General features: G+C 33.7%; 2 protein-coding genes and 1 long non-coding RNA gene across 5 annotated transcripts; 2 read left to right on the top strand and 1 right to left on the bottom strand.

Annotated features, from left to right (window-relative positions):
• Nucleotides 1-246: 246 nt before the first annotated feature.
• LOC148546831 (uncharacterized) lies at nt 247-1,945 on the bottom strand. The gene is made up of 4 exons (XR_015899828.1): nt 1,568-1,945; nt 1,245-1,305; nt 680-1,138; nt 247-559 (listed from the first exon to the last, which is right to left on the bottom strand). It is a non-coding gene; the product is annotated as an uncharacterized LOC148546831 (long non-coding RNA).
• Nucleotides 1,946-9,740: 7,795 nt separating this feature from the next.
• LOC107616741 (ABC transporter C family member 10) lies at nt 9,741-16,499 on the top strand. Of its 3 annotated transcripts, XM_016318674.3 has the most exons (12): nt 9,741-10,091; nt 10,655-12,697; nt 12,778-13,098; nt 13,192-13,278; nt 13,554-14,141; nt 14,219-14,383; nt 14,462-14,756; nt 14,882-15,096; nt 15,201-15,506; nt 15,626-15,689; nt 15,778-16,017; nt 16,138-16,499. In XM_016318674.3, the coding sequence occupies exons 2-12, from the start codon at nt 10,685-10,687 to the stop codon at nt 16,248-16,250; spliced, it is 4,407 nt and encodes a 1,468-aa protein (XP_016174160.1). In that variant the 5' UTR covers nt 9,741-10,091; nt 10,655-10,684; the 3' UTR covers nt 16,251-16,499. The 3 variants fall into 3 exon arrangements, with proteins under 3 accessions (XP_016174160.1, XP_016174159.1, XP_088355797.1); XM_016318673.3 differs by having other exon boundaries at nt 12,778-13,278; XM_088499671.1 differs by lacking the exon at nt 9,741-10,091 and adding an exon at nt 10,155-10,238 and having other exon boundaries at nt 12,778-13,278.
• Nucleotides 16,500-18,499: 2,000 nt separating this feature from the next.
• On the top strand, nt 18,500-22,753 carry LOC107616742 (LIM domain protein). The gene is made up of 3 exons (XM_016318675.3): nt 18,500-20,966; nt 21,069-21,260; nt 21,864-22,753. The coding sequence occupies exons 1-3, from the start codon at nt 18,706-18,708 to the stop codon at nt 22,429-22,431; spliced, it is 3,021 nt and encodes a 1,006-aa protein (XP_016174161.1). The 5' UTR covers nt 18,500-18,705; the 3' UTR covers nt 22,432-22,753.
• Nucleotides 22,754-25,372: the final 2,619 nt, after the last annotated feature.

The following is a 25,372-nucleotide window of genomic DNA, read 5'->3' on the forward strand; positions in this document are numbered from 1 at the left end:
TTTTTTATCTCTCACGTTGGGAGGTTTAGTGCTCATAACAACTACACTCACAAAATGACAAGCACTTAATTTATGATGGGGCCATAAGTTATGATGGGACCAGAATGAGACAACCGTAGTTTGATACTACAGTTTGAGCAACTTGAAAATATTATTACTTTTTATAAAACACTTGAGCTACTTTTGTCTTTATAAATCAGAAGGACGACATCAAAATTTTGATTTTTAGTAAATAATGAACAAGTATACAATGAATCCCAAATTGTGGTGGGAGGAAAAATTATGTAGCAAAAATACACTCATTGCATGTTGTCCAGATTGAGGTAGAAATTAATATAGGCAAACTACTAAAACCAAAAATAATAAATACATAGCTACATTTACCATTTAACAACTATCATCTCAACCTAGTGGGATGGACAAGATTTTTACTGCTATTATCATTTTCACTTCGATCAGTGATCTTTTCACCTATTCGCTTTTTATCTCTGCTAGAGTCCTTTTGCTCATGATGATAATTGCCATGGGATCGCAATGATTCCCCTCCAGTCCTCCGTTCCTCCAAGAAAGAATAATAAAATAGTGATAAATGAGAATCAAATTATAGCAATGCTGAATCATTTTACTTTTGCTCTCCAGTTATGTATAATACAGAGTTCAAGAAAGGGAAAGAACATACATCACCGAATAGGATCTCGTCGGCCTCAAGCATGTGGATTATGTGTCCGATTTTAGGTCTCTTTGTGGCATCTGGATCAACACATTTAAGAGCAACCAACAGAGCAAAGCTTAAGAGCCTTTGAAGACGACTTTTCAGGAAGGTTCGGATCAACGAGTTCCTCTGATTTTCTATTGCCAACCATAGCTTTCAACCACTCAATTAAATTAACCTGCAAATATGCCAAATTCTAGTTAGGAAAACAGAAAAAGAGAGAAAATAATCAGCGTAGAACAGTGTAAGAAGATTAAAACCAAAACTGTATACTATTATTGGTTATAGCCTTTAACCTCTCCTTGGGGTTTACTATAATCAACGGGACTTCTTACGGTAATTATTTCCATAATAAGTATCCCAAAGCTATAAACATCACTCTTCTCAGTCAACATTCCAATGCATGCATACTCCGGTGCAACATAACTACAGAACAAGAAAATAGAGAACATGAACTTTGAAGCCTGAAATATTTGAGTATAGAAAGTGAAACTAACTGATAAGGGAAAATGTTTGGTTAACTCTTACTAACCCAAATGTCCCCATCATATAAGACACCATGTATTGTATTTTAGTTCTTCATAATCATTGCCCTACTTCCACAAAAAAGTAGGAGCCTTATTCAATTAGAAATCAAAAGAGTTACTACCAACCAAATCACAACAATCAAATTCAATCATTCAAGCATAATCAAGGACTCCTAATCCATTTTGAAATTTTTTACTGGTTTATTATCAAATTTTTTTGAAATCAAAACAACATTCAATACTCTGGAAAATGAAGAACATTCAAATTCACATAAAATTTTCATAGAAAAGAAAATAAAGTACAATAAAAATAAAAACAAAATGGAACATTAAAGGAGTAGGTCGCAGAGGCAGATGTGGAGGGAGAAGGATAGAGATAAGAGTCGCTGGTGAAGAAGAGGAACAGAGAGGCGACAGAAAATAATGAAGTGGTGGACCCGAGTGTAGCGGCGGCGGCGGCAGCGTGTTGTGGCGTTGACGATTAGAGAACAAGCACGATACATGAGAAAACGAGCAATCCCGCGAATGGAAAGGATTAGAGAACGACCACGACGCAGGGAGAGGGTCAGAGAGCGAGCTACCGCAGAGGGGGAGGACCAAGAAACGAGCGACGTTGATGGGAAGCAGAAGGGCAAAAGCCCTAGCAGAGCTTTGGACTCTCCTCTTTGAAACTCAGATTAAAAGAAACAGGAGAAATGTGTAAAACAAAAAAAATAGAGAACAAATGTTTAATTATCAATTCTTTCAAAAATAAAAACATAGAATTTATTTTGTAAATATTTTAATGGTGGTAAATCATACTCCTGTATAAAAATAGGAGTAAAAAATCCATTGATAATTATTTGTTGATGTATAACAAACGTGATAACATATTACTTGTGTATGATCAAAGAGTTAAGGAAGTAAGCAAGTGCATAAACCTTTGCAATAATCATTGTTAGGTGGGTGTCAATGGTTACGTTCAAAGCTTGGTTTCGCCTGAATGAAGAAATTAGGGTCTCCTTAGCTTAGCGATTGAAGTATCAAAAGTAGGTTTAGTTTTGTTGAAAGTTTTATTTTTTGGTTTGGCTATTTTTTTGTTCTTCTAAATGCAGACATGATTCTACTTTCTAAACCTAGTTTATCCAACCTTTGCATTCACTTTTTCATTTTAAATTGAAATTTATTTTTTATTTATTAATTTTGTCTTTTATTATTTATATGATTAATTTTATTGCTTTTTTTATAATATTTTTTTCTAATGCTTTTTCATGTATATTATTATTTTTTTATAGAATTCTTATTTGTTTTTGTTTATATGAATTTTTTATTTGTTATTTTTTTTGTATAGAATAATAATAGTAAAATTATAGCGTACCAAAAAAAAATATTAAAAGTACTAAAAATATATCTATATAAAAAACATCATGAAGAACGGCTAAGGTAAATATATAATTTTTTAATTATTTGTAGTATTCTCTTCTATAATTGTAATTCTCATATACTATATTTTAGTGTAATTTTTTTATAATATAGATTATGATCTCATTAAAAAGGAGACATTAAATAAAAAATTAATCATAAGTAACAATAAAATCATAAACATTAAATTCTAAAATAATATTAAGAATAAGATTATTGAGAGTACCAGAATAAAAGTACGATGTAAAAAGAATATTAAATTAACATTCTCACGTTAATACTTAAAATTTTTAAAAAAATATAATATATATATCTAAAATTTATATTTTTTTAGTTTTAATTAAAAATATATTTTACTAATTTTTATATGTTATTTTTATTTTAGCAAATAAATAATAATTCTATTATAAAATTAATTAATAAGATTTATTCAAATATCTAAATAAAATGATAGGATAATATAAAAAAATTATTTAAGTTGATGTCTATTTTAGTAATTTTTTATTTAAAAGTGATTTTGAATAGTGTAAGCCAAACAACATTTATTTTACTATAATTCATTTTGATATAAAGATCGCCAAACATAAATCACCTTAACACAAACTTATTTTTCATCAAAATTAAATTTGTAAAATCAATTTTATACCAACTCTCATTTTTAAATACACATTTAATAATGCTTGTTAGTTTCTTACACATTTAATAATGCTTGTTAGTTTCTTGCACCGGTTAGGGACATTAGATTCAATGGTCCCAGAACGTTTGGACCATTAAATGGTCCCATAACAAAATTTATTTTTTAAGTTTTTTAATAACTGCTAAATAGTCATTATTTAATTTTAATTATAAACTAGTCTTTTATATATTATTTTATTATGAAATCTATTTTTTATTTTATCATTCATCTATCATGTTTATTGATAATAAAAAACTAAAACAATAACAAATTAGATCTTCTATTAATCGTAATAAATATTTTGCAATCTTAATCGATCGTAATTTTATCATTGATCGAGTTGCATATATATTGAGTTGGAAAAATCGTGTTCGTTAAAAATTCAATCGATTGGATGCATAAACCAATCGATTGAAATTCAGGTTTCCCAAACTTCAATCGATTGGAATTAATACACAATCGATTGAATTTTGCAAGGCATGTGAAGTTTTTCTTATTTAATTGATTGGTCATATTACCCAATCGATTAAAATCATCAAAGCAACATGATTTTAGTTAATTCAATCTATTGGTTCAGTTACCCAATCGATTGACTTACGCTATATCATTCAAGTTATAAGAGTTATAACATAATGAACTTGTAAATCTCTAAACAATTAAGGAAAATTGAAGTTTTGTATTTCCACCAAAAACAGTGCCAATAACAAAGAATTCAACAATTAAAGAACATAAATACAGGGATTAAAGTATTTAGATGATGCCAAAAATTATTACATGCTTCCATCCCTGCTAAAGGCAAATTAATGACTTTATACTAGAAACTCATATCTATCGAGGCACAGGTAACCACCCAATTGTAGGAGTTTTTCAAGAGTTGAATGGCACAATGACACAATAATAGTTGAGAAAGGGAACGAAGTAGTTGGAAACGGTTGAAAATGACCAGAAAACTGAACCATTTATCAATTTACTATTAGAAGTTAATTAAAAATCCATTAAATCGTGAAACCAAAAGAATAAATTGAAGGCTAGCTAATCATATATGATGATTATAGATGATTATGTGCCCAACACTAAAAGATTTGAAAATAGATTATCAAATGAACTCATTTAAGCTAGTTTATCTTTCACCATTATTGCAATATGGCATTACAAGTGTTGCAGAGAACATAACATTAAACATATTTACAAGTCAAAGCTTAAATCATGCAAGATCCGATATAAAAATATGAAGCACAGACAAGTATGAAGGATAACGATATGATGCGAGTAAAACAATGTGTAAAAATCTTAGGACGCAATTCAGCTGCAAGACATTATATTAGGTGAATTATAATTTTAATTTTGGCATAAATTGTGGCGAACATGGTAAAATACACAATTTTGATTGTTGTAGAATTATCATACTAATCGATTAAACTTTTATATATCATTCTAATAGCGTAAGTCAATTGATTGAATTAACTAAATTTATATTGCTTTAATGATTTCAATTAATTGAGTAATATGACCAATCGATTGAATAAGGAAAATTTCACATGCCTTGCAAAATTCAATCGATTGTGTATCAATTCCAATCGATTGAATTTCTAATGAACACGATTATTTTTCCAACCCAATAAGTATGTAACTCGATCAATGATAAAATTATGATAGATTAAGATTGCAAAATATTTATTACGATTAATAGAAGATTTAATTTGTTATTATTTTAGTTTTTTATTATCAATAAATATGATAGATGAACGATAAAATAATAATTTATAAAATAAAAAATAAATTTTATAATTAAATAATATATAAAAGACTAATATGTAATTAAAATTAAATAAAAACTATTTAACCGTTATTAAAAAATTTTAAAAATATATTTTATTATGAGATTATTTAATATTTTAATAGTCTAAATGTTCTAGGACCATCAAATCCAGTATCCGCAGTTAGGATTTACAAGTTGTGTTAGCTAGGTTAGTATAAGTTCCATATATATATGCAACACAATTAGTTTTAAATTTTTTTTCCGCTCCTTCCTCCTTAGCTTGAGTAGTTTGTTGAATGATTTTAATTTTTTTTTCGATTATCATATAAAAAAATAATAAATAAAAATAAAACAAAAATTTAATATAAATATTTTTAAAATATCTATGATACTATTACAAATTTAAAATTAGTATATGGATCTAATAAAAAATTTTAAAGTATAATAATTTAATTAAAAATTTATTATATGAAGACTAATCGAATAATTTTATTTTATTTTTAAATAAAAATATATTTTTTAAATATTTTAAAAATATTAATATTTTAATAATTTTAATCATTAATTTTAATTAATTTATATATTATGATTTGTTTATAATTAAGATCTAACAACTGAAATTATGAAACACCGATCTTTATTCTTCCACCAAGAAATTATGAGTTTAGTTCTAATATTTAATATGACGCTATTCTCATCTCATCTTAGTGTCACACACCTCATAGGTTTTGGTCAGTTTTCTGTTTTTTCTCTTCGTCTTCTTGTCGTTCATGTTCGATCTCCGTTGAAAGTGGATCCTTCAGAGTTCAGAGCAGTGGCATTAAATGGATTGTCGCAATCCAATAAATCCATGCGTTAGTCTTTAGTAAGGTGGATTCTACTGAGCTTTTCATTGTGGTGTTTAAATTGCCTAACTTATTTTTATAAGTAAAAAATAAAATATATAAAATAAATATAAAATATTTAAAATTTATTAAATATTATTTTTTTATCTTTTTTAGTAAGTTAGACACTATATTTTAAACACCATAACATTCACTTAAAAATGCTGTCAGATATATATAGTACCCCCAGTGTCATGTTTCAATAATGCAGCTTCAAAACCAAAAGATCTCACTCCAAAAAACAAAACAATTATTGCAGTCATTCATTATTTACAATTTTACATTAATGATCCATAATTCATTGAAGGATCTATAAATATGTGTGTGTGGTTTTAGCCAATCTATCTTTCTCCACATTCAAACTTTTTTTTTTGTAGGATTTGAGAAAATAATAACTTATTAGTTCATCGAGAATTTTAAAATTTATATGAAGAACCCCTCTTCTCATCATGGAAAAAAAAAAATAGTTCCTCTGTATAGATTCGTACTTTTTTATTAAAAAGAAGTTGTAATATTGTTTATTTCATTTGAATAAAATAGTATTATTTTTTAGTTTATTAATATTTATTTCTAAACTTCCGCCAATAAAAGATAATATTTATTTCTAAATTTATTTATTAAAATATAAACACTTATCTGTAGTTATCTTTATTTATCTTATTATACACTCTTATATATATTTTCAAGTTATGTAATTTATTTTCTAAAATAAATATAATTTTATTTACTGATATTATTGTAAATAATTTTGATATTGAAAATTTAAAAGAAGATAATAAAAAATTGTTGTTGTAATTTGATTATTTTTATTTTTATTTTTTAGGTTAATTTATTATTTTTTTTAAAAAAGATTAAGTCACCAATTCACTATAAGATAGAACACGACTAATAAACTCACTTTATTTTAGAATGGAATCTCACGTGTAGTTTTTTTAGTGTGAATTTTATATTTAAAAATTATTAAATAATTTAATAAATTTAATTAAATTATTATTTAACAATTTTTAAATATTAACTTCACATAAAAATTTTATATTTAAAACTTATTAAATAATTTAATAAATTTAATTAAATTATTATTTAACAATTTTTAAATATTGACTTCACGTAAAAACAACTACAAGTCTTTATCTTATTTTAGCGAGATGGCCAGACTACTCCTTTTGCCACCCAAGACATCATTGCAAACCACGATTAAAGGTGCAAGAAATGTTATATGCTCAGGTACACATTCCACTTAGATCAGCTGCTTGTGAATATCATCTAACGAAGAAACAAGATTCTATTCTCAACTTCAATATCCATTATCTTTCCAGCATCATTAGGAGTTCAAAAAGTGGAATGAAGCAAGTTTATTACTAAGTTTATCACGTACACTACTTGAAAATTAGCATGAATGAAGTAAACCTAAAATTTATGAAAGATATATGCAATCATCTCTTGCCTCACGTTTTAGATTTTTTTTTTTTTGGGAAGCATTATCCGTTTAGTTACATAAAAGAGACCAATGCTAATATGTTTCGAACAAATTTGTGAGTGCAAGTGTGTAACATACATTTTTAGAAAGAAAAGTTATTAATTAATAAAGAGTGGAGTGCTAGTTCAAGTGTTTAGAAACTACTCCATACGATTCTTTTTAAAAGAGTTTTTGTTAATATAGCAATCAAAAAGAAAAAGAATTGTGTTTTTTCTTGCGTTCCGAATCTATGTTATATATTTAAGTTAATAATTCTAATAAATGATATATACATATACAATTAAATAAGACTTGAATGACATTCCTAACTATAACATGATTTTCAATTATTTTTGGCAGTATACAAACTTAACTTGAACACGTCTTCCTGGAACTCTACAAAAGTGTCATTTTCAAAGAACCGGAAAATAATCTATCATGTTCAGCGTTGATTGAAAGAGTAACAATTGTGTGCCAAACATAAAAGGAGAATAATGATATATATATGGTAATAAAAAATCTTAGACACTTGGTGACTAATTTTTTATATCTATATATCATGGTTGTAACATCTACCTGACGAGAAAAAAAATAGCTTCTCAATTCAAAGAAGATAACCATTATTTGGATATAATTATTTTGGCACTGTGTTTTGGTCACTTACCTTCAAAATTAAATTGATTTACGTCCATCGCACACGAAATTGCGTCCCTCCATTCAACGGGTCAACCCATGGTCTTGAAGAGGTTTTCTGCTATATATATCTACGGAGAAAAAGTTTACTGTACAACTTTTTTTTAAATACTTTTTAATTATCGTATATACTATTTATACAAAAATAAATTTATTATTTTTAAAATTTAAAGTCAATTTTTGTTAGAATTAGGATAAAAATATGTATTTATTATATTTAATAATCTCACATTTAATTTATTATATTACATATCTAATCAATTAAAAAATAGACATATTTAATACATTAGTTATTATATATAAAAACTTTATAATTTTGGTTTTTTTAGCAAAGTAAATTACTAAACAAAGTTATAATAAGTGACCCTTAAAATGCATTAGCAAAGAAGATTATAAAAATGAGAAATAAGAGGTGATGAAATTTGGCGGCTGTATTTCACCCATGTGTCATGTGTTGACTAATTTTTAATATATATAATATTTTTATACTAATAAAATATTTACTTTTTGTAACTACCTAATGGATCCTCACACATATACGGACCACACTACACAGAACACACAAAACATAAGAATTTAAAATTTTTATAAGAACACAGAAATACATTGTATATATAAAATATAAAATATTTTTTAAATAAATTATGATGATATTTTAGTATTTATATTAAAAATATAAAATAAATTTTTTAATTATTTTTAATATTTCTTTTAATTATATAAAATATTTAAATATATTTTATTTTAATAATTAATAATATATATTATTTTTAAATTTATTTTAAGAATAAGACGAGACATATTAATACATAATGATATTTAGATATGTATAAATATATTTAAATTTTTTTTATTAAAACACAGTTAGACATAGAAAATACGCGTGTCAGACATGGTAAATTAAAAAAATATCCATTAGTAAATAATTACTATTTAAATAATACAAAACAAATATAATTAAATAACTTTTTACCATTTAAGTGTGAGTGGATTAAAAAATAAAAATTTAAGTGCAGTTAATTTTACGTGAATTTAATAATTAAAAATTGTTAAATAATAATTTAGTTAAATTTATTAAATTATTTAATAATTTTTAACCATTAACTTCATATAAATTTAATTTAAGAAAAAAATTTTAAATAATTTTTGACAATTATCTTGAAAAACAATGAGACATTTAACAAAAAAAAAATACTCTTTTATGCTCTTAAGCGTTACTTTTATGGAACTGATTCCTGTGTGTATTTTTTTAGTACAGACACTAATTAGTTTCATAAAAGTAAGGATCAGAGGCCGAATTAAGTATTTTTTTTGTTTGAAAACTTCATAATCTCTTCGAGATAATTGTTAGGGACCGAATTAGGTATTCATCTTAATCTAACTTAGTTTTCATGAGATTACAAATAATTTGATATAATATATAGTAAAAAAAAATTTTCAAATGTACCGTTATACCGATGTATCAATAATTTTTAACCGTTAATCTTAATTATATATATTATATATATATTTTTTATAATTAAAATCAATGGTTAAAAATCACTTAAACACCGATATGACGATACACTTGAAAAATTTCCTATAGTAAATGTTTAAATGAGTGGCTTGTAGTGTGTGGCAATTAAGTCGTGGGTTGTAGTCTTGTAGAATCGGAACCGCGGCAACGATTTGTCACTAGGCTTAGGCTACCTGCTCCTACTTCTCCATCTCCATCTCAATTTTTCCAAACGTAAATTACAAAGAAGATGAGAGTACGGGACGTCAGCTATGACGCCATCATGCTCCTCTCATATGCACTTACAAATTCACTTCTCTCTTCATTTCATTTAACACCACCGCCTTCTCCTCTTCTTCCTCACACGTTAATTATTATTAATTAATTGAATTCAAGAACATAGTATGAGTATATGCTAATTGCTAAGACACAACAAAACGTCTTCACTCTCCGCCACACTTTCGGCTTTCTAAGTCTACTACCTACAGGTTTGTTTATACGCCATCCATTATTTTGAACCAATAAAAAAAAAATTTTTACGTTTACACTTCTTGCTTTCTAATTTTCAAATGATAGTATTATTTTTCTTCTTCCATTAATCGGTTCTTGTTTCCTGTTTGTGTTTTTGTCCTGCAGTAAGTTTTTGAACGATAGTGTGTATGTATAATATAATCATACATACTCTGTTTTCTTTTTCTGATTCTTCTTGGAATGATCAATGCCGAAACCAGCTCTTTTGTGGCTTTGCATTTTGCATTGAATGGTTTCTGATAAGTTCGGTTATCAAATTCTCGAGTTAGCTCATGAGTCTAACTAAATTCATGATTTTACAAGAATTTAGATGATGAATTCTCCGGTTGAGTCACTCAGATGTCGCTCTTTGAATCTTTCACTGTCATTATATTCTTACCTACTTCTTCTTGTAGTTAGTTTCACCCTTGGGATGTTTTTCTTTCACTAAATCTTGTTTCTGCACCATTCTTTGTGTTCGTGTCAAAATTTTTTACATTGAACGCATGATTTAGCTGACAGATTTTTCTCTTTTACACAGAATTTAAGTAACGAAGAGAAGGCCGAAAAAATGGAGGGGTTTTGGAGCATGTTCTGTGGGGAAGAAACATGCAGCTATGATTTCAAGTTTTTGGTTGATCCTTCCTCATGCATCAACCACTTCTTGATATCTTGCTTTGATGTGTTGCTTCTTCTCATGCTCCTATTCATTATGATCAAGAAGTTACCATCCAAACCGTTACATGGTCTAACAGGGTCACGAAGACTTTCAAAATTGCATCTAGTCTCTGCCATAGCCAATGGTGCTCTTGGCCTGGTGCATTTGTGCTTAGGCATTTGGGTTTTAGTGGAGAATTTGAGGAAAACCAACACTTCTTTGCCTCTTGATCTGTGGTTGCTAGAATTCTTTCAAGGATTGACATGGTTGTCAGTCAGCATAGCAATAAATCTTGGCCTAAAACAGCTTCAAAGACCATGGTTAAGGATGTTCTCTGTTCTTATCTTTTTGGTTTCTGGCATTTCCTGTGCTTTTTCCTTGTTTTATGTAATTGGTAGCAAAGACCTGTCCCTTAAGGTAGCTTTAGATATTCTATCTTTCCCAGGGGCAATATTATTGTTGCTTTGCACATATAAATGCAGGGAAACTGACATGGAACTTGATGAAAGCCTTTACACTCCTTTGAATGGTGAGTCCAACAAAATTGGTTCTATCAACAACGATGCTCTATATGGAAGAGCTGGATTCTTTAGTACCATGTCATTTTGGTGGATGAATCCTTTGATGAAGAGGGGTAAAGAGAAAACACTTCAGGAAGAAGATATCCCAAAGTTGCGAGAGCAAGATCAAGCAGAAAGTTGTTACTTGCTGTTTCTAGACCACTTGAACAGGAAGAAACAGAATGATCCCTCTTTGCAATCATCGATTTTGTGGACTATAGTTTTATGCCACCGGAGAGAAATTCTGATATCAGGATTCTTTGCATTGCTTAAGGTGATTGCTATTTCTGTTGGTCCACTGCTTCTGAATTCCTTCATACTGGTAGCTGAGGGCAATGAAAGCTTCAAATATGAAGGTTTTGTATTGGCCATATCACTTTTCTTTACGAAGGTCATAGAATCTTTATCACAAAGGCAGTGGTACTTCCGAGCCAGACTGATAGGTGTGAAAGTTAAATCTCTGCTCACTGCAGCCATTTATAAAAAACAACTGAGGTTATCAAATTCTGCAAGATTGAATCATTCTGGTGGTGAGATCATGAACTATGTGACTGTGGATGCTTATAGAATCGGAGAATTTCCTTATTGGTTTCACCAGACATGGACGACTAGCGTCCAGCTATGCATCTCCTTGGTAATACTTTTTCGCGCCGTCGGGCTAGCTACAATTGCCTCCTTGGTGGTGATAGTTTTCACTGTGCTTTGCAATACTCCACTTGCAAAGTTGCAGCATAAGTTTCAAAGCAAACTCATGGTGGCACAAGATGAGAGGTTGAAGGCTACTTCTGAGGCTCTTCTGAATATGAAGGTGCTGAAATTGTATGCATGGGAAACCAACTTCAAGGATTCTATTGAAAGATTGAGGAATGTGGAGCTGAAATGGTTGTCTGCAGTGCTATTGCGCAAGGCCTACAACACCTTTCTCTTCTGGTCCTCACCTGTGTTGGTATCCGCTGCTTCCTTTGGAGCTTGTTACTTTCTTAACGTTCCCCTGCATGCTAACAATGTCTTCACCTTTGTGGCAACTTTGCGCCTTGTTCAAGATCCAATTAGAACCATTCCTGATGTCATTGGGGTGGTCATTCAGGCCAGAGTTGCGTTTGCCCGGCTTGTAAAGTTCCTTGAGGCATCTGAACTGCAAAATGCAAATGTCAAGAAGAAGAGTTTCAGCGACAACATGAGGGGCTCCATTTCAATCAAGGCTGCTGACTTTTCATGGGAAGATAATGCATCAAAACCGACACTGCGAAATATCAACTTAGAGGTTAGGCCAGGGAAAAAGTTGGCTATTTGTGGAGAGGTTGGATCAGGAAAATCAACACTGTTAGCAGCAATTCTCAGAGAAGTTCCTAATACTCAGGGAACTGTAAGCTTATTTCCCCCTATTGAGAGTGCATTATATTTATTTGAAAGATATCTATCTGATTCTCTATTTCTGAATTGCAGATTGAAGTTTATGGCAAATTTGCCTATGTTTCTCAAACAGCATGGATACAGACAGGTACAATAAGGGATAACATATTGTTTGGATCAGCAATGGATACTCAAAAATATAGAGAAACTCTGCATAGGTCTTCACTAATAAAGGACCTTGAGTTGTTTCCCCATGGTGATCTCACTGAGATAGGGGAGAGAGGGGTTAACCTGAGTGGAGGCCAGAAGCAACGGATTCAGCTCGCTCGTGCTCTTTACCAGAATGCTGATATATACCTCTTGGATGATCCATTCAGTGCTGTTGATGCACATACTGCCACAAATCTGTTTAATGTAATGACAAATTCCTTTTGTTACATACTGCATTTAATTTCTCTAGTGTTGTTTACTTTCTCTTTACTGAAGGATTTATTTGGAACTTTGCAGGAATACATCATGCAAGGACTTGCAGGAAAGACAGTTTTGCTTGTCACTCATCAAGTTGACTTTCTTCCTGCATTTGATTCTGTTTTGGTAATTTGGCAATCTTAAACCACTGTTTAATTTTATATCATACTTCTCTCCTTTTATTTTTGTAAAAATATATGATGATTTTAAATATATAACAAGTTCTAAAGTTATGATTTTGTGATTTTTTTAATTGAATTATGAATGGACTAATTAATTCGTTTTTCACATTTGATGTCACATGGGGTTGTTCATGACTAATTTTTTCACTTATTTATTTGATTTGTGCATCTGCATCATTCAATTGTTGTTTCGGTCCTTAACACCATTCTACATTATAGTTGATGTCAGATGGTGAAATCCTACAAGCTGCTCCTTATCATGATCTTTTGGCCTCAAGTCAAGAATTTCAGGACCTTGTCAGTGCTCACAAAGAGACTGCTGGTTCTGACCGGCTTATGGATGTTACTTCTTCCCAGAGAAATTCTAATTCTGCAGTAGAGATTAGGAAAACTTATGTGGAGAAGCAGTTTGATGCATCAAAAGGAGATCAGCTAATCAAGGAAGAAGAGAGAGAGAAAGGAAACCAAGGCTTCCGGCCTTACTTACAGTATCTGAATCAGAACAAAGGATATGTGTACTTCTCTGTGGCTGTCATTTCTCAGATTACATTTGTGATTGGTCAGATATCGCAAAACTCATGGATGGCTGCCAATGTTGACAATCCTCATGTCAGCACTTTGAAATTGATTTTAGTGTACTTGTTGATTGGATTTACTTCAACATTATTCTTGTTGGTGAGAAGTCTTCTTACAGTTGCTATGGGACTTCAGTCATCAAAATCATTATTTCTACAGCTTCTGAATTCTCTCTTTCGCGCACCAATGGCATTTTATGACTCCACCCCCTTGGGACGGATACTTAGCAGGGTAAGCATACTAAACTATTTTCTCTTGCAGCCGTATGCAATGGAAGTGTTTTGACTGACCGTTATTTTGTTGTTCAGGTTTCTGGGGATCTCAGCATTGTTGATCTTGATGTCCCATTTGGCCTTCTTTTTGCTGTTGCAGCTACTTCTAACTGTTATGCTAATCTTACAGTCTTAGCAGTTGTTACTTGGCAAGTCTTGTTTGTCTCTATACCGATGATTATTTTTGCAATTCGCTTGCAGGTAACAGATTCTTACTTTTAATGTGAAAGTTATATTCTTTTCTGGAAAGTTTACTAAGAATACTTACTTCTAATACAGAGATATTACTTTGCTACTGCGAAAGAATTGATGCGGCTCAATGGCACAACAAAATCCTATGTAGCTAATCATCTAGCTGAATCTGTAGCTGGAGCTGTGACAATAAGGGCTTTTGAGGAGGAAGATCGTTTTTTTGCAAAAAATCTTCATTTGATTGATGTCAATGCTAGTCCTTTTTTCCATACTTTTGCAGCAAATGAGTGGTTCATTCAGCGGTTGGAAACAGTCAGTGCAGTTGTTCTTGCATCTGCAGCACTTTGCATGGTTGTACTTCCCTCTGGAACTTTCACATCTGGTGAGACTTGAGTTCAATGTCACTCTGTGTTTTGTCTAATGGCTTATAAATTATGTCTATATCCTCAAACTTAAGCACTTTTTCAAGAAAGTTTTCTAACTTGAAACTTTGGTGTTATTTTCCAGGTTTTATTGGCATGGCTCTCTCATATGGCCTTACACTTAATGCTTCACTAGTATTTTCAATTCAAAATCAGTGCAACATAGAAAATTACATAATATCAGTGGAGAGGCTTAATCAATATATGCATATACCAAGTGAGGCTCCAGAAATTATAGAAGGAAATCGTCCTCCAACAAATTGGCCACTTGAGGGAAAAGTGGAAATTCATGATTTGCAGGTACCTATAGTTGTTAGTTATTAGAAAAACTTGTGCATGAAGGCATTGAAATAATGGAACTTGAACTGAAGTACACAATTTGCTTGTTGATAATTCCAAAACAGATTCGATATAGACCTGATGCACCTCTTGTACTCCGTGGAATCACATGCACATTTGAAGGAGGACACAAGATTGGTATTGTTGGCAGGACAGGTAGTGGAAAGTCGACACTAATAGGCGCTTTATTCCGGCTTGTGGAGCCGGCCGGTGGAGAGATCATAGTTGATGGTATTAATATTAGTTCCATTGGACTTCATGATTTGAGGTCACGTTTTGGCATCATACCTCAGGATCCTACTCTTTTCAATGGAACAGTCAGATACAATATGGACCCCTTATCGCAATACACTGATCAAGAGATTTGGGAGGTAATGTATAATCCTTTTGTTTTAAGCATGTTGTTTGATCAGTGACAAGTAGAAGCCTTTCTCCTGTTTATCTCTGTTTTGCATAGTAAATATGTACTAATTGTGGCTTCCACTTGAAGGTTCTTGCGAAGTGTCAATTGCGAGAGGCTGTCCAAGAGAAAGAAGAGGGATTAGATTCCTCAGGTGAACTTTTTTCAACCTTTGCTATTACAATCTTGCACTGCTCAATTCATGCCTAATTACTTATGACTTAGAAGAATCTGTTTTCCAGTTGTTGAAGCCGGAGCGAATTGGAGTATGGGACAAAGGCAGTTGTTTTGTCTGGGGCGCGCACTTCTAAGGAGAAGTCAGATATTAGTGCTGGATGAAGCAACTGCATCAATTGACAATGCAACTGATTTGATTCTGCAGAAAACCATTAGGACTGAATTTGCAGATTGTACTGTAATCACAGTAGCTCACAGGATACCAACTGTGATGGATTGCACCAAGGTTCTTGCCATCAGTGATGGTAAGTTGCATATTAACTGCCACTTGCCATGTGCCATTAGCATCATCAATATGATTGTGCAAATGCTTTTTGAAACTAGTCATAGATCTTGTTCCTCACCAGAATTCTATTATTGTGCAGGAAAACTGGTAGAGTATGATGAGCCAATGAACTTGATGAAGAGGGAAGGATCACTTTTTGGGCAGCTTGTTAAGGAATATTGGTCTCATTTTCAGTCAGCAGAATCACATTGAAGTTGAAAGACCATTTTTTCTTTTTTGCAAGTTAGCACTTCTGATTCTTTCTAAGGCATTGACAAGAAGCAACGAAAAATGTAGTTAGAATTTAGAAGTAGAGAAAAGTGTATTATACTTGGACCAAGTCTGAGGTCCGTTAAATGGGAATCAAATGTAACACTTGATGATGATGTTAAGGATCATGTCATTGCCAATTAAGTTGGCATGTATATCACTATATGTTAATAATTGATACAACATTTTGAAGTGATCTTACAAGGGGACTCATGGGTATAGGGGTGTTCATGGCCCGGTCCGGTCCGAAGACCCGGCCCAGCTCCGAATTTTTTAGGAATTAATTTGGTGTGATTTCACTGGGTCTAGGGTCGGGTAAGGGTCTTAAAAATAGACCCGGTTATTATTTCGAGTCGGGTTCGGGCCATAGTTTGGGTCATCCAAACTCGACCCGGTGGCCCGATCATCATACACAATCAATATTTTGTGTTATTAGTAATGGATGATGTCTATTCTTATGTGGCATTTAAGTATTGTAAACCTTAATATTTTGTGTTATTAGTCATTATAAGACTATAAGTTAATGTTTTATGTTTAAAATGCATAAAACTTTAGACTAATGTATAATATTATGTTATTTGTATTTATTTAAATATTTGGAGTTATTAGACAATATTAGTATTGATTGTAGTTATGCTTTAATTTTTGGGAAGGGTTGGTTCTTATTATATTTTTTCAAGTGAATTTTACCATGTCTAATAATGGTTAGAGTCTTAGAAATTTAGATATTTTCACATGCTAGCTTATACAAGAAAGTAATGTTAACGGTCCGGTTTTCACTCGATTTTTATCCGGTATAATCATGGCTCGAAAGTGTGTAGGTTTCATCGGATCTAGGATCGGGTTCGGGTCTAACAAATAGACCCGATATATATTTCGAGTCGAATCTGGGTTACATCAAACCCGATTTCACTGGGCTCATGAAGACCCTACATGGGTATATGGCATACTTTTCTTGATGGTTGTAGGTGTCAAATACTCTGGTCTAAGGAATTCTTTATATTGCTGCTGGTAAGATTATGTTTTCAACATTTGTCTGTGTTCCACAACATTCTAAACACTAAGCACATTGTTAATTTAATTTGTTGTACTGCATGTCGGAGTTAATTGTCTGCATCACTGGATTAGCTAAGTTTACACGTTTGGTGAAACTAGAGATATGTTTTTTTCTCGTATTTAATAGGAACTTAGGCAAGAGTATATTGGTAAGATTTGATGTATATGTGAACTGGGATATTCAGTAGCATTTATTTGATGTAATGTGTATCAAAAGTATTATTTATACAATAAAATCAATCACTAAAATCAGTTATTAATGTATTTTTGTATAAATATATGTGATTTAATTTATTTTAAATATGTATTTATATCTTAATATATATTTTATATAAATAATTAATTATAATGGCTAATTTTAGTGTACATGTAGCATGGTTGAATAATGTGTATACATAATTACATATGCTGTTCTTTATTTATTTATTCTTAAGTCAGAAATACATGTGTCCAAACTCCAAAGCAATTTCATTAAGCATCTTCAGATTGTTTTTTAGCAAAACCATTGGTAGACCTTTTTTGTTTTTGGTCATGGTCAATGCATCGAAAATTTGAGTCAGATACATTAATAATAATAGGTGAGTGGCAAGCCCATACAGCAAGCAATCTGGTGATTTTATAATTGATCAATGATCAGACCCATTTCATGGTACAAGCTACAAACTTGTTTCTCTACCAAAAACATAAACTTGTTTTGTTCATAAATCCAAAAAATAAATATAGCTTTAGCCTTTAGGTTACATATTAAAAAATAAATATATAAATGAAGAAATTAACACTACAAAATCACCTAATTTGGAGTGGATTGATTAGCAGACACGTAAGTTATAATTTAAACACTTCTTATTAAATTAAAAGTGTTACAGTTTTTAGTGCATGAATAGATTTCGAGATTTTCGCTATATATTTATTATATTTTATTTTATACAATATAAATGATTTAGATTTATAAGAATAAATTATTTTTTAATTGATCAGAATTTTAATAATATGAATTTAAATAATATTACACTTTGAAATTTGAATATTTAATTTAGTGTACAAAATTTGAAGGATGTGGCGCCAATATTTCATTTCCCGCCTAAGCGCAAAGTTTCTCGAAACCACTTTACAAACGACACCGTTTCATCACTCATCCCCTTCAATCCAAATTTGAAGTTGCAGCAAACTTGTACACTCTTTCTCTCTCTCTCTCCACCGTGCCGGCACCAGTTACCATCTTCACTTTCCCTTCACTGCCACCTCAATTTTCGATTTTCCAACTTCCCTTCTTCTTCTTCTTCTTCTTCTTCCAATTCCATTTCCACCACCACCCTCACCTTCACCTTCATCTTCACTGTGAATGGGTTCTTCAGAGGCAGATCCAGATCCAGTGACACGCTACTCCCAAACCGAACGCATCGTTCTCCTCATCGACTTGGACCCACTACTCAGCCTACCTGACCCCACACCTTACACCTCCGCCATCCTCTCCTCCGCCGCCACACTCCTCTCCTTCCCCTCTCTCTCCACAGCACTCTTCTCCTTCAGGCTCTTCTTGTCATCCCTCTCCCCTCTCCTCTCATCCTCCACTCTCTCCATCCCTCTCTCCCTCTCCTTCGACCTCCCTTCCCCCACCCTCCGCCACCTCTCCAACGCCCTCTCCTCCCTCCCCTCTCTCCTCCGCCGCCACCACATTTCATCCCCCAAAGCCTCGCACATCGCCTCCACCTTGCGCCAGCTCATCCACGACTATGCTTGGGATCCCGATTCAAGTCTCGATTCTCCAGTACCTTCCAGTTTGGTACTCTTGTTCTCTCCCCTATGCAATTCCTTTGAACAATTGTCTTTGTTTCTTGATAGAGAGGTCGGTGATGAGTATTCTTTCTGCGAGATGTTTTCTGAGTTCTTTGGGAGTGTTAGGGATGTGTTTAGTTCTAGAGATATTCACTGTAGTTGGGTTAGTGTTAGCGCTAGTGCTAGATTTGAATCTGAGTGCGGTGATAGTGGTGAAATTGGAAGGGTTCGTGGGTTTTTTGAGAGGGGGGTTAAGGGTTTGGGTTGGGGTTTTTGTGGTGCAGATTCGATTGTGCTTGGTTCTGCTCTTGTTCCTTTTGGCTTGATTTACCCCAAAATTGGGGTTTATTGGGGTTCTCTTGATTCTAATGATTGTTCGTCTAAGAAAGCTCAAGTGCAGCTGTGTCTTCAGATGTTAGATGTGAATAGGATTCCTATTCAGTTCAATTGTTGTGATCTTGAGTTAGTGGATTTGAAAATTCCACGTAGGTGTGGTGATGCTAGGTTTAATCCGGATTTGGTGAATTCGCAAGGAGCAGTTTGTCAGAGAAATGAGAGATTTCGGAAACAGTTTTCGGATGGAATCATTAAATTTGAGGTTAAGGCTGTGCAGAAGTCTGATGCTTTTGTGAATGTGAGGGAATGCTTATCTGAATCTGTTATGGTGCGTGAGGTTTTCAGAGAATCTAAGAAGAAAAAGGACGAAAATTCAGATCAGTTTTTTGCAGATAGGGTTCTTCAGATGCTTGCTACTGAATTTGGTTTCCAGTGGAGGAGAAAATCAGTGCCCATTTGGGAAATCCTCTTGAGTTTTCTTTGTAAAGAAGGTTGCTGGGCGTTGGTGTCTCTCACCAATGGTAATGGTGGTTCATGTATGGGTGTTCTGAGGCCTTTTACTGTTTATTCTGCTCTCTTATCTGTACTAGGGGATCCAGATATGGATAATGATATAGGTGGAGCAAATACGGTTCAATATATAAGGACAATGGAACATAGGGTTTTTAAATCTGATCGCAAATCTAAGAAGGACAAGGTTTTCTTGGATTCTCAAGCTAAGGAGAGTGATGCAGCTAATGAGGGTCATGGGGAAAAGAAAAAGATGGATTTGAAATCACTTCAAAACCTTACATGGAGCTCATTCTGTGAATCAGTATGTAATCAATTTGAAATGGATTTGAAGGATGTTTATTCAGTCATTGAAAGTAGCAAGTCAAAAAAGTTGAAGTTTTTGAAATGGTGGATGAAACAGATAAAGAAGTCTAGCTGTAGTGATATAATAAATTTGTCAGAAACACCAAAGTCAAATGAGATCATTGCAGAAAAGAATAAAGATAAATTAACTGAGTCACCTCCAAATATTGAACAGCCGGTATCCTCATCTGCCTCAGCTGGGATTAACACCGAGGCTTCTAGAATACAGGATGACGCTGTGCTTGACTGTAGGTTAGAAACGTCCGCAGAATTTTTCAGTAATCTTTCCACCAAGATCCAACAGGGGATTGAATCAGAAGATATAGACCTTGGGGCTATGGCAAAGCGACTTGTGAATTCATCTATCTATTGGCTGTGTCGGAAGGATAGCAGAGAAACCAATTCTGAGGGCCAGAAGGGTGGCAGAGAAACAAATTCTGAAGGTCAGCATGATGATAGGGAAATCAGTAATGAGGGTCATAATGCTCCTTCCAGTAGCATTGTTGCATCTGAACTGATAAAATTTCTATTGAGAGAACCAAAAGAGTTGGCAGCAAAGTATAAAAGCAGAAATTCTTTCTCTCAGGCCTCTGAACCAAGACTTTCTAAACAAGTTACAGAGCATGCAGCTAGAGAGTATCCTTTGACAAAGTTTTCCTTTAATTCTGCATATGATGTGTTGAACAGTTGTAAAATTTGCGGTACTTTTATTTCTTGTATTTCCTTAATCACCATTAGATATGAGCTGCAGATTTTGCTTCGGATGGAGATTTTACAATCAGAGGTTGGAAGTGGAGTCGAGGATTCTAGTAAACACAAGTTTGTCAAGAAAATATGCCAGCTTTTGGATGACATGCACTGCCACATGGAAGGGGGTTTCTTTGGTGATTGGAACCTTGAAAATTATGTGGCAAAGATCATCAAAAGCAGGTACAGGTTTTTACACATGGATTGGGGTGTTTTGCACGATGGTTGATAATTATTCTGAAAGTTTAAATATTATTTTTGAAGTGTTAGCTATTTATTTTATTTTCATTCGCTGCAGTTATTCCTATATATACACACCCCCCTATAATTTTATAGTCATTTTACTATGTAAAGGAGATAGGGTTAAAAATGGAGGGATGTACGTTACCTGAAAGTATACTTCAGTATGGAAAGAGTGTAGTATTTTTAGTTATTGCAGTGCAGAGTAACTTATAATTGCTTAGTAGTTGTCTTTCTACCCAAACCAGACATACTTTTATCTTTCTCCATAGAAACTGTTGAAAATGAATATATATAGGATCAAGGAAAAATAGAAAGATCAAACTGTATAAAGTATATCGCTGATAGATATGGGATTCATAACACTAGGTTTCATACTTTTATTTTATTATACTGATGGAAACGTCAAAATACCAGCATCATTGTTACCAAATCTAGGTTCACTAACAGGAAAACTAATTACCATAAGAACAAGAAAAATGGAACTAAGTAGATGAGTGCATAACAAACAAACCAGGTAGACTAATGATAGACTCAAAATTGCAGGTATTCTCACACTCTTGAAGACGTGGTCCACAAAATCTACAACAAAATGGACCTGCTGCTGTTTGCAGATGTGGAGGAAGCCCCTAATAATTTTCTTAACAGTGAGGACAGCGATAAACCCTTGAACCAAATAGTATACAGAGATGAAATGGGTGAAAATGATATCAGTAATGGACCCATTTCATCAGAAAACGAGCCCTTTCAGTTGCAGAATAATGACACTGGAAAACTCCAAAGGGCTATTCAAGAAGATCATGGCCGAAAACTAATTGAAGCTAAGGAAAGGAGAGATAGGGCACGTAGGTTCTCATCTTTCACAAGTTGGATACCTGATTTGCAGAGAGTTTGGGCGCCAAAACACAAGGCTATGAAACCAAAGACAGACCCCTTTAGAAAGGTGCCAAATGAGAAGCGGAAAAGGGCAAGCTATGACAGAGTATGTGAGACACCATTGACAGGAAACAAGCGTTCAATTCAACGGGAAGGGGATTCAGGTTATGACAATTACATAGCTGATGGGGATCAAGCATCTGGCTCAGTTTCCAGGAAATTGTTTCAGGGTGACTGATCTTTGATGTAAGTAACCTTACCTGGCTTCTACAGATAATTTGTATATGCAAGCTGCTAAACTTACAAAACAGAATAACCCAAGATGTGTACTTTAGTTTTTCAGCCACAAATGGTGGATGCTAGTGTCTTGGACTCTGGAGCTGTATATTTGCTTTTCCGGTATCACAATATTAGTGTACTAGCATGATTAGTTGATTCACTTTCATAAGTCATTAGGATTTGTAACTGGAAAAATTTAATTTGTTCAAATTTGATGTATTTGACATATGTATATTAATGAATAATCATTGCAAAAAGTAATGTGATTGCTTTTTAGTGCATTGCTTCTGGCTTTCTGCTACATGCATGACAACTTGTTTCTGGTATTAACTTGTTGGAAAATGGATAGAAAAGAATGGGACGCTATTTTACGTTTCGAAAATGTTTGTGTAACTATTGAAAGTTTCCTTTGCATTAGATAACTTTCAATTGATAATTTATATAGATAATTCGTAACTTTATTCCATGCTAAACAATTTGTTGGCAAATCATGCATGATAACTTGTTGGATACCCATGGTTGATTTATCATTTATATATCTAAGTATCTCTGCAATGTATATGCGACTCTATTTTCTGACATTGCTTTATGCATTATTGTAACCTGTTAACTGGCGTCTAAAGTCTAATATAGCTCAAATAATAGATAAAAGTTGTAGTTGAGTTACACGGGTTGCACGAGTTAAATCTAAATTAAAAGTGTTACGTTGATTATTATATTCTGTTTTTGAATAGCTATTTCCTTGTAATTGTCTGTTTTTTTCTTTTTGGAAGGCTGTTTCTATTTCTATATCTTATTACTACAATAATACCTGCCTAGATGCCGTATGTAAATGTTTATAAATTAATTCCAGCAAACTCACGCCAGTTTCAATTATTTAGTAATGGACGGTGTATTTTAATTTTTAACTTGAGATGTAGCAGTTAGCATCATATACATCCTGAAAGTTAAAAGACAAATAACAAAAGCATATTCCTCTTTATTACGTCGAATAAACTTTGAAATGCCTCGAAAGGATGTTACACTGGTGTTGAATACTTGAATACGCAAGCATTCAACATGATAAGATTGGTAGATTAAGGTTTTTTCTGGGGGGGTTGTACTGACAATTTTTAATATCAAACACATCTTTTGCATGCTTAATTTGATTTCTGAATAATCAAGTGTACTAATCCTATGCTACGTGATCTATAGTTTCTCATCAATAATTGATCATATTTTAAAGGGGTAAGTATGGTTTTGGTCCCAAAAGTTTAGCGCCAAAATCGAAACCGTCCCTCATCTAATTTTTGATTTAAAATCGTCCTTAACGTTTTTTTTCGTATTAAAATCATCTTTTTTAATAAAATTTTTTGTTTTATTCCTAAACTAACCCTATTCCTATTTTAATAATAAAAATTATAAAATTTAAAAAAAAAAAGAAAAAACGCGTGTTCGCGGGGGAAGAAAACGCGTGGGGGGGGGGTTTGTGTGGAAGAAAAGGGTATACGAAGGGGGAGGGGAGGGGAAGGGAAGAGGGGGAGGGGGAACGGGGGGAGGGGGACGGCGTTGGCGAGCCTCCGTCGTCGCCGCTGTGACCTCGTCGTCGCCGCCGCCTCCTCCAGAACTCTGATGATGATGACGATGAAGGGGGAAGGGAAGCTGCCGTCCTGCCGTCCCGCCGCTGCAGCCGCTGCCTCTCTCTTGTCCAGATTAACCGCGACCCTCTCCCCTCCTTCTCTTCTTCCCTGTCTCAGATCTCCTCGAACGCCGTGACCTCGTCGTCGCCGCCGCCTCCTCGAGAACTCTGATGATGATGACGATGAAGGGGGAAGGGAAGCTGCCGTCCTGCCGCCGCAGTCTTGCCGTCCCGCCGCTGCAGCCGCTGCCTCTCTCTTGTCCAGATCAACCGCGACCCTCTCCCCTCCTTCTCTTCTTCCCTGTCTCAGATCTCCTCGAACGCCGTGACCTCGTCGTCGCCGCCGCCTCCTCCAGAACTCTGATGATGATGACGATGAAGGGGGAAGGGAAGCCGCCGTCCTGCCGCCGCAGTCTTGCCGTCCCGCCGCTGCAGCCGCTGCCTCTCTCTTGTCCAGATCAACCGCGACCCTCTCCCCTCCTTCTCTTCTTCTCTGTCTCAGATCTCCTCGAACGCCGTGACCTCGTCGTCGCCGCCGCCTCCTCCAGAACTCTGATGATGATGACGATGAAAGGGGAAAGGAAGCCGCCGTCCTGCCGCCGCAGTCTTGCCGTCCCGCCGCTGCAGCCGCTGCCTCTCTCTTGTCCAGATCAACCGCGACCCTCTCCCCTCCTTCTCTTCTTCCCTGTCTTAGATCTCCTCGAACCAGAGCTCACCGCCGGAGAGCCTCTCCTGCTTCACCATGGCGCAGCAACGTGGAGCCTCCCCTGCTTCACCACCACGCAGCAACGTGGAGTCTCCTCTGTTTCACCACCGCCAGCGAGCCTCCCTGCTTTCCCTCCCTCAGTCCCTGTCGCAGAAGGAATCAGAGCCACCACTACCTGTTACCCTCCCTCCAGCCCCTTGATTTGATTCTGGGTTAGTTTAGCTGGATTTTAATTTTCTGTTAGTTGATTTTAGGTTATTGAATTGCTGAAAGTTGCTGCTGAATTGTTGTTGTTGTTGTTGAATTAGTTTAGGTTATTGAATTTCTGTTAATGGTTAATTGTATACAAGATTCATGGTTGTTGTTCTTCTGCATCTGGTTATTGCTATTGAATTTGATGTTGGTCTGGATTTTTCTAATCTGTTCTTGTTCTTGTTCTGAATTTTTTTAATCTGTTCTTATTTCTTGTTCTTGTTTCTTATTTTCCTAATCTGTTCTTGTTTTCTAATCTATTTTTCATTTTTCAAAATTTATAGATTTTTTATTTTTGTAATTGAAGATAAATTTGGGTATTTT

This window comes from Arachis ipaensis, chromosome B9 (genome assembly GCF_059453495.1).
Source record: "Arachis ipaensis isolate K30076 ecotype BB chromosome B9, ASM5945349v1, whole genome shotgun sequence".
NCBI lineage: Eukaryota > Viridiplantae > Streptophyta > Magnoliopsida > Fabales > Fabaceae > Arachis > Arachis ipaensis.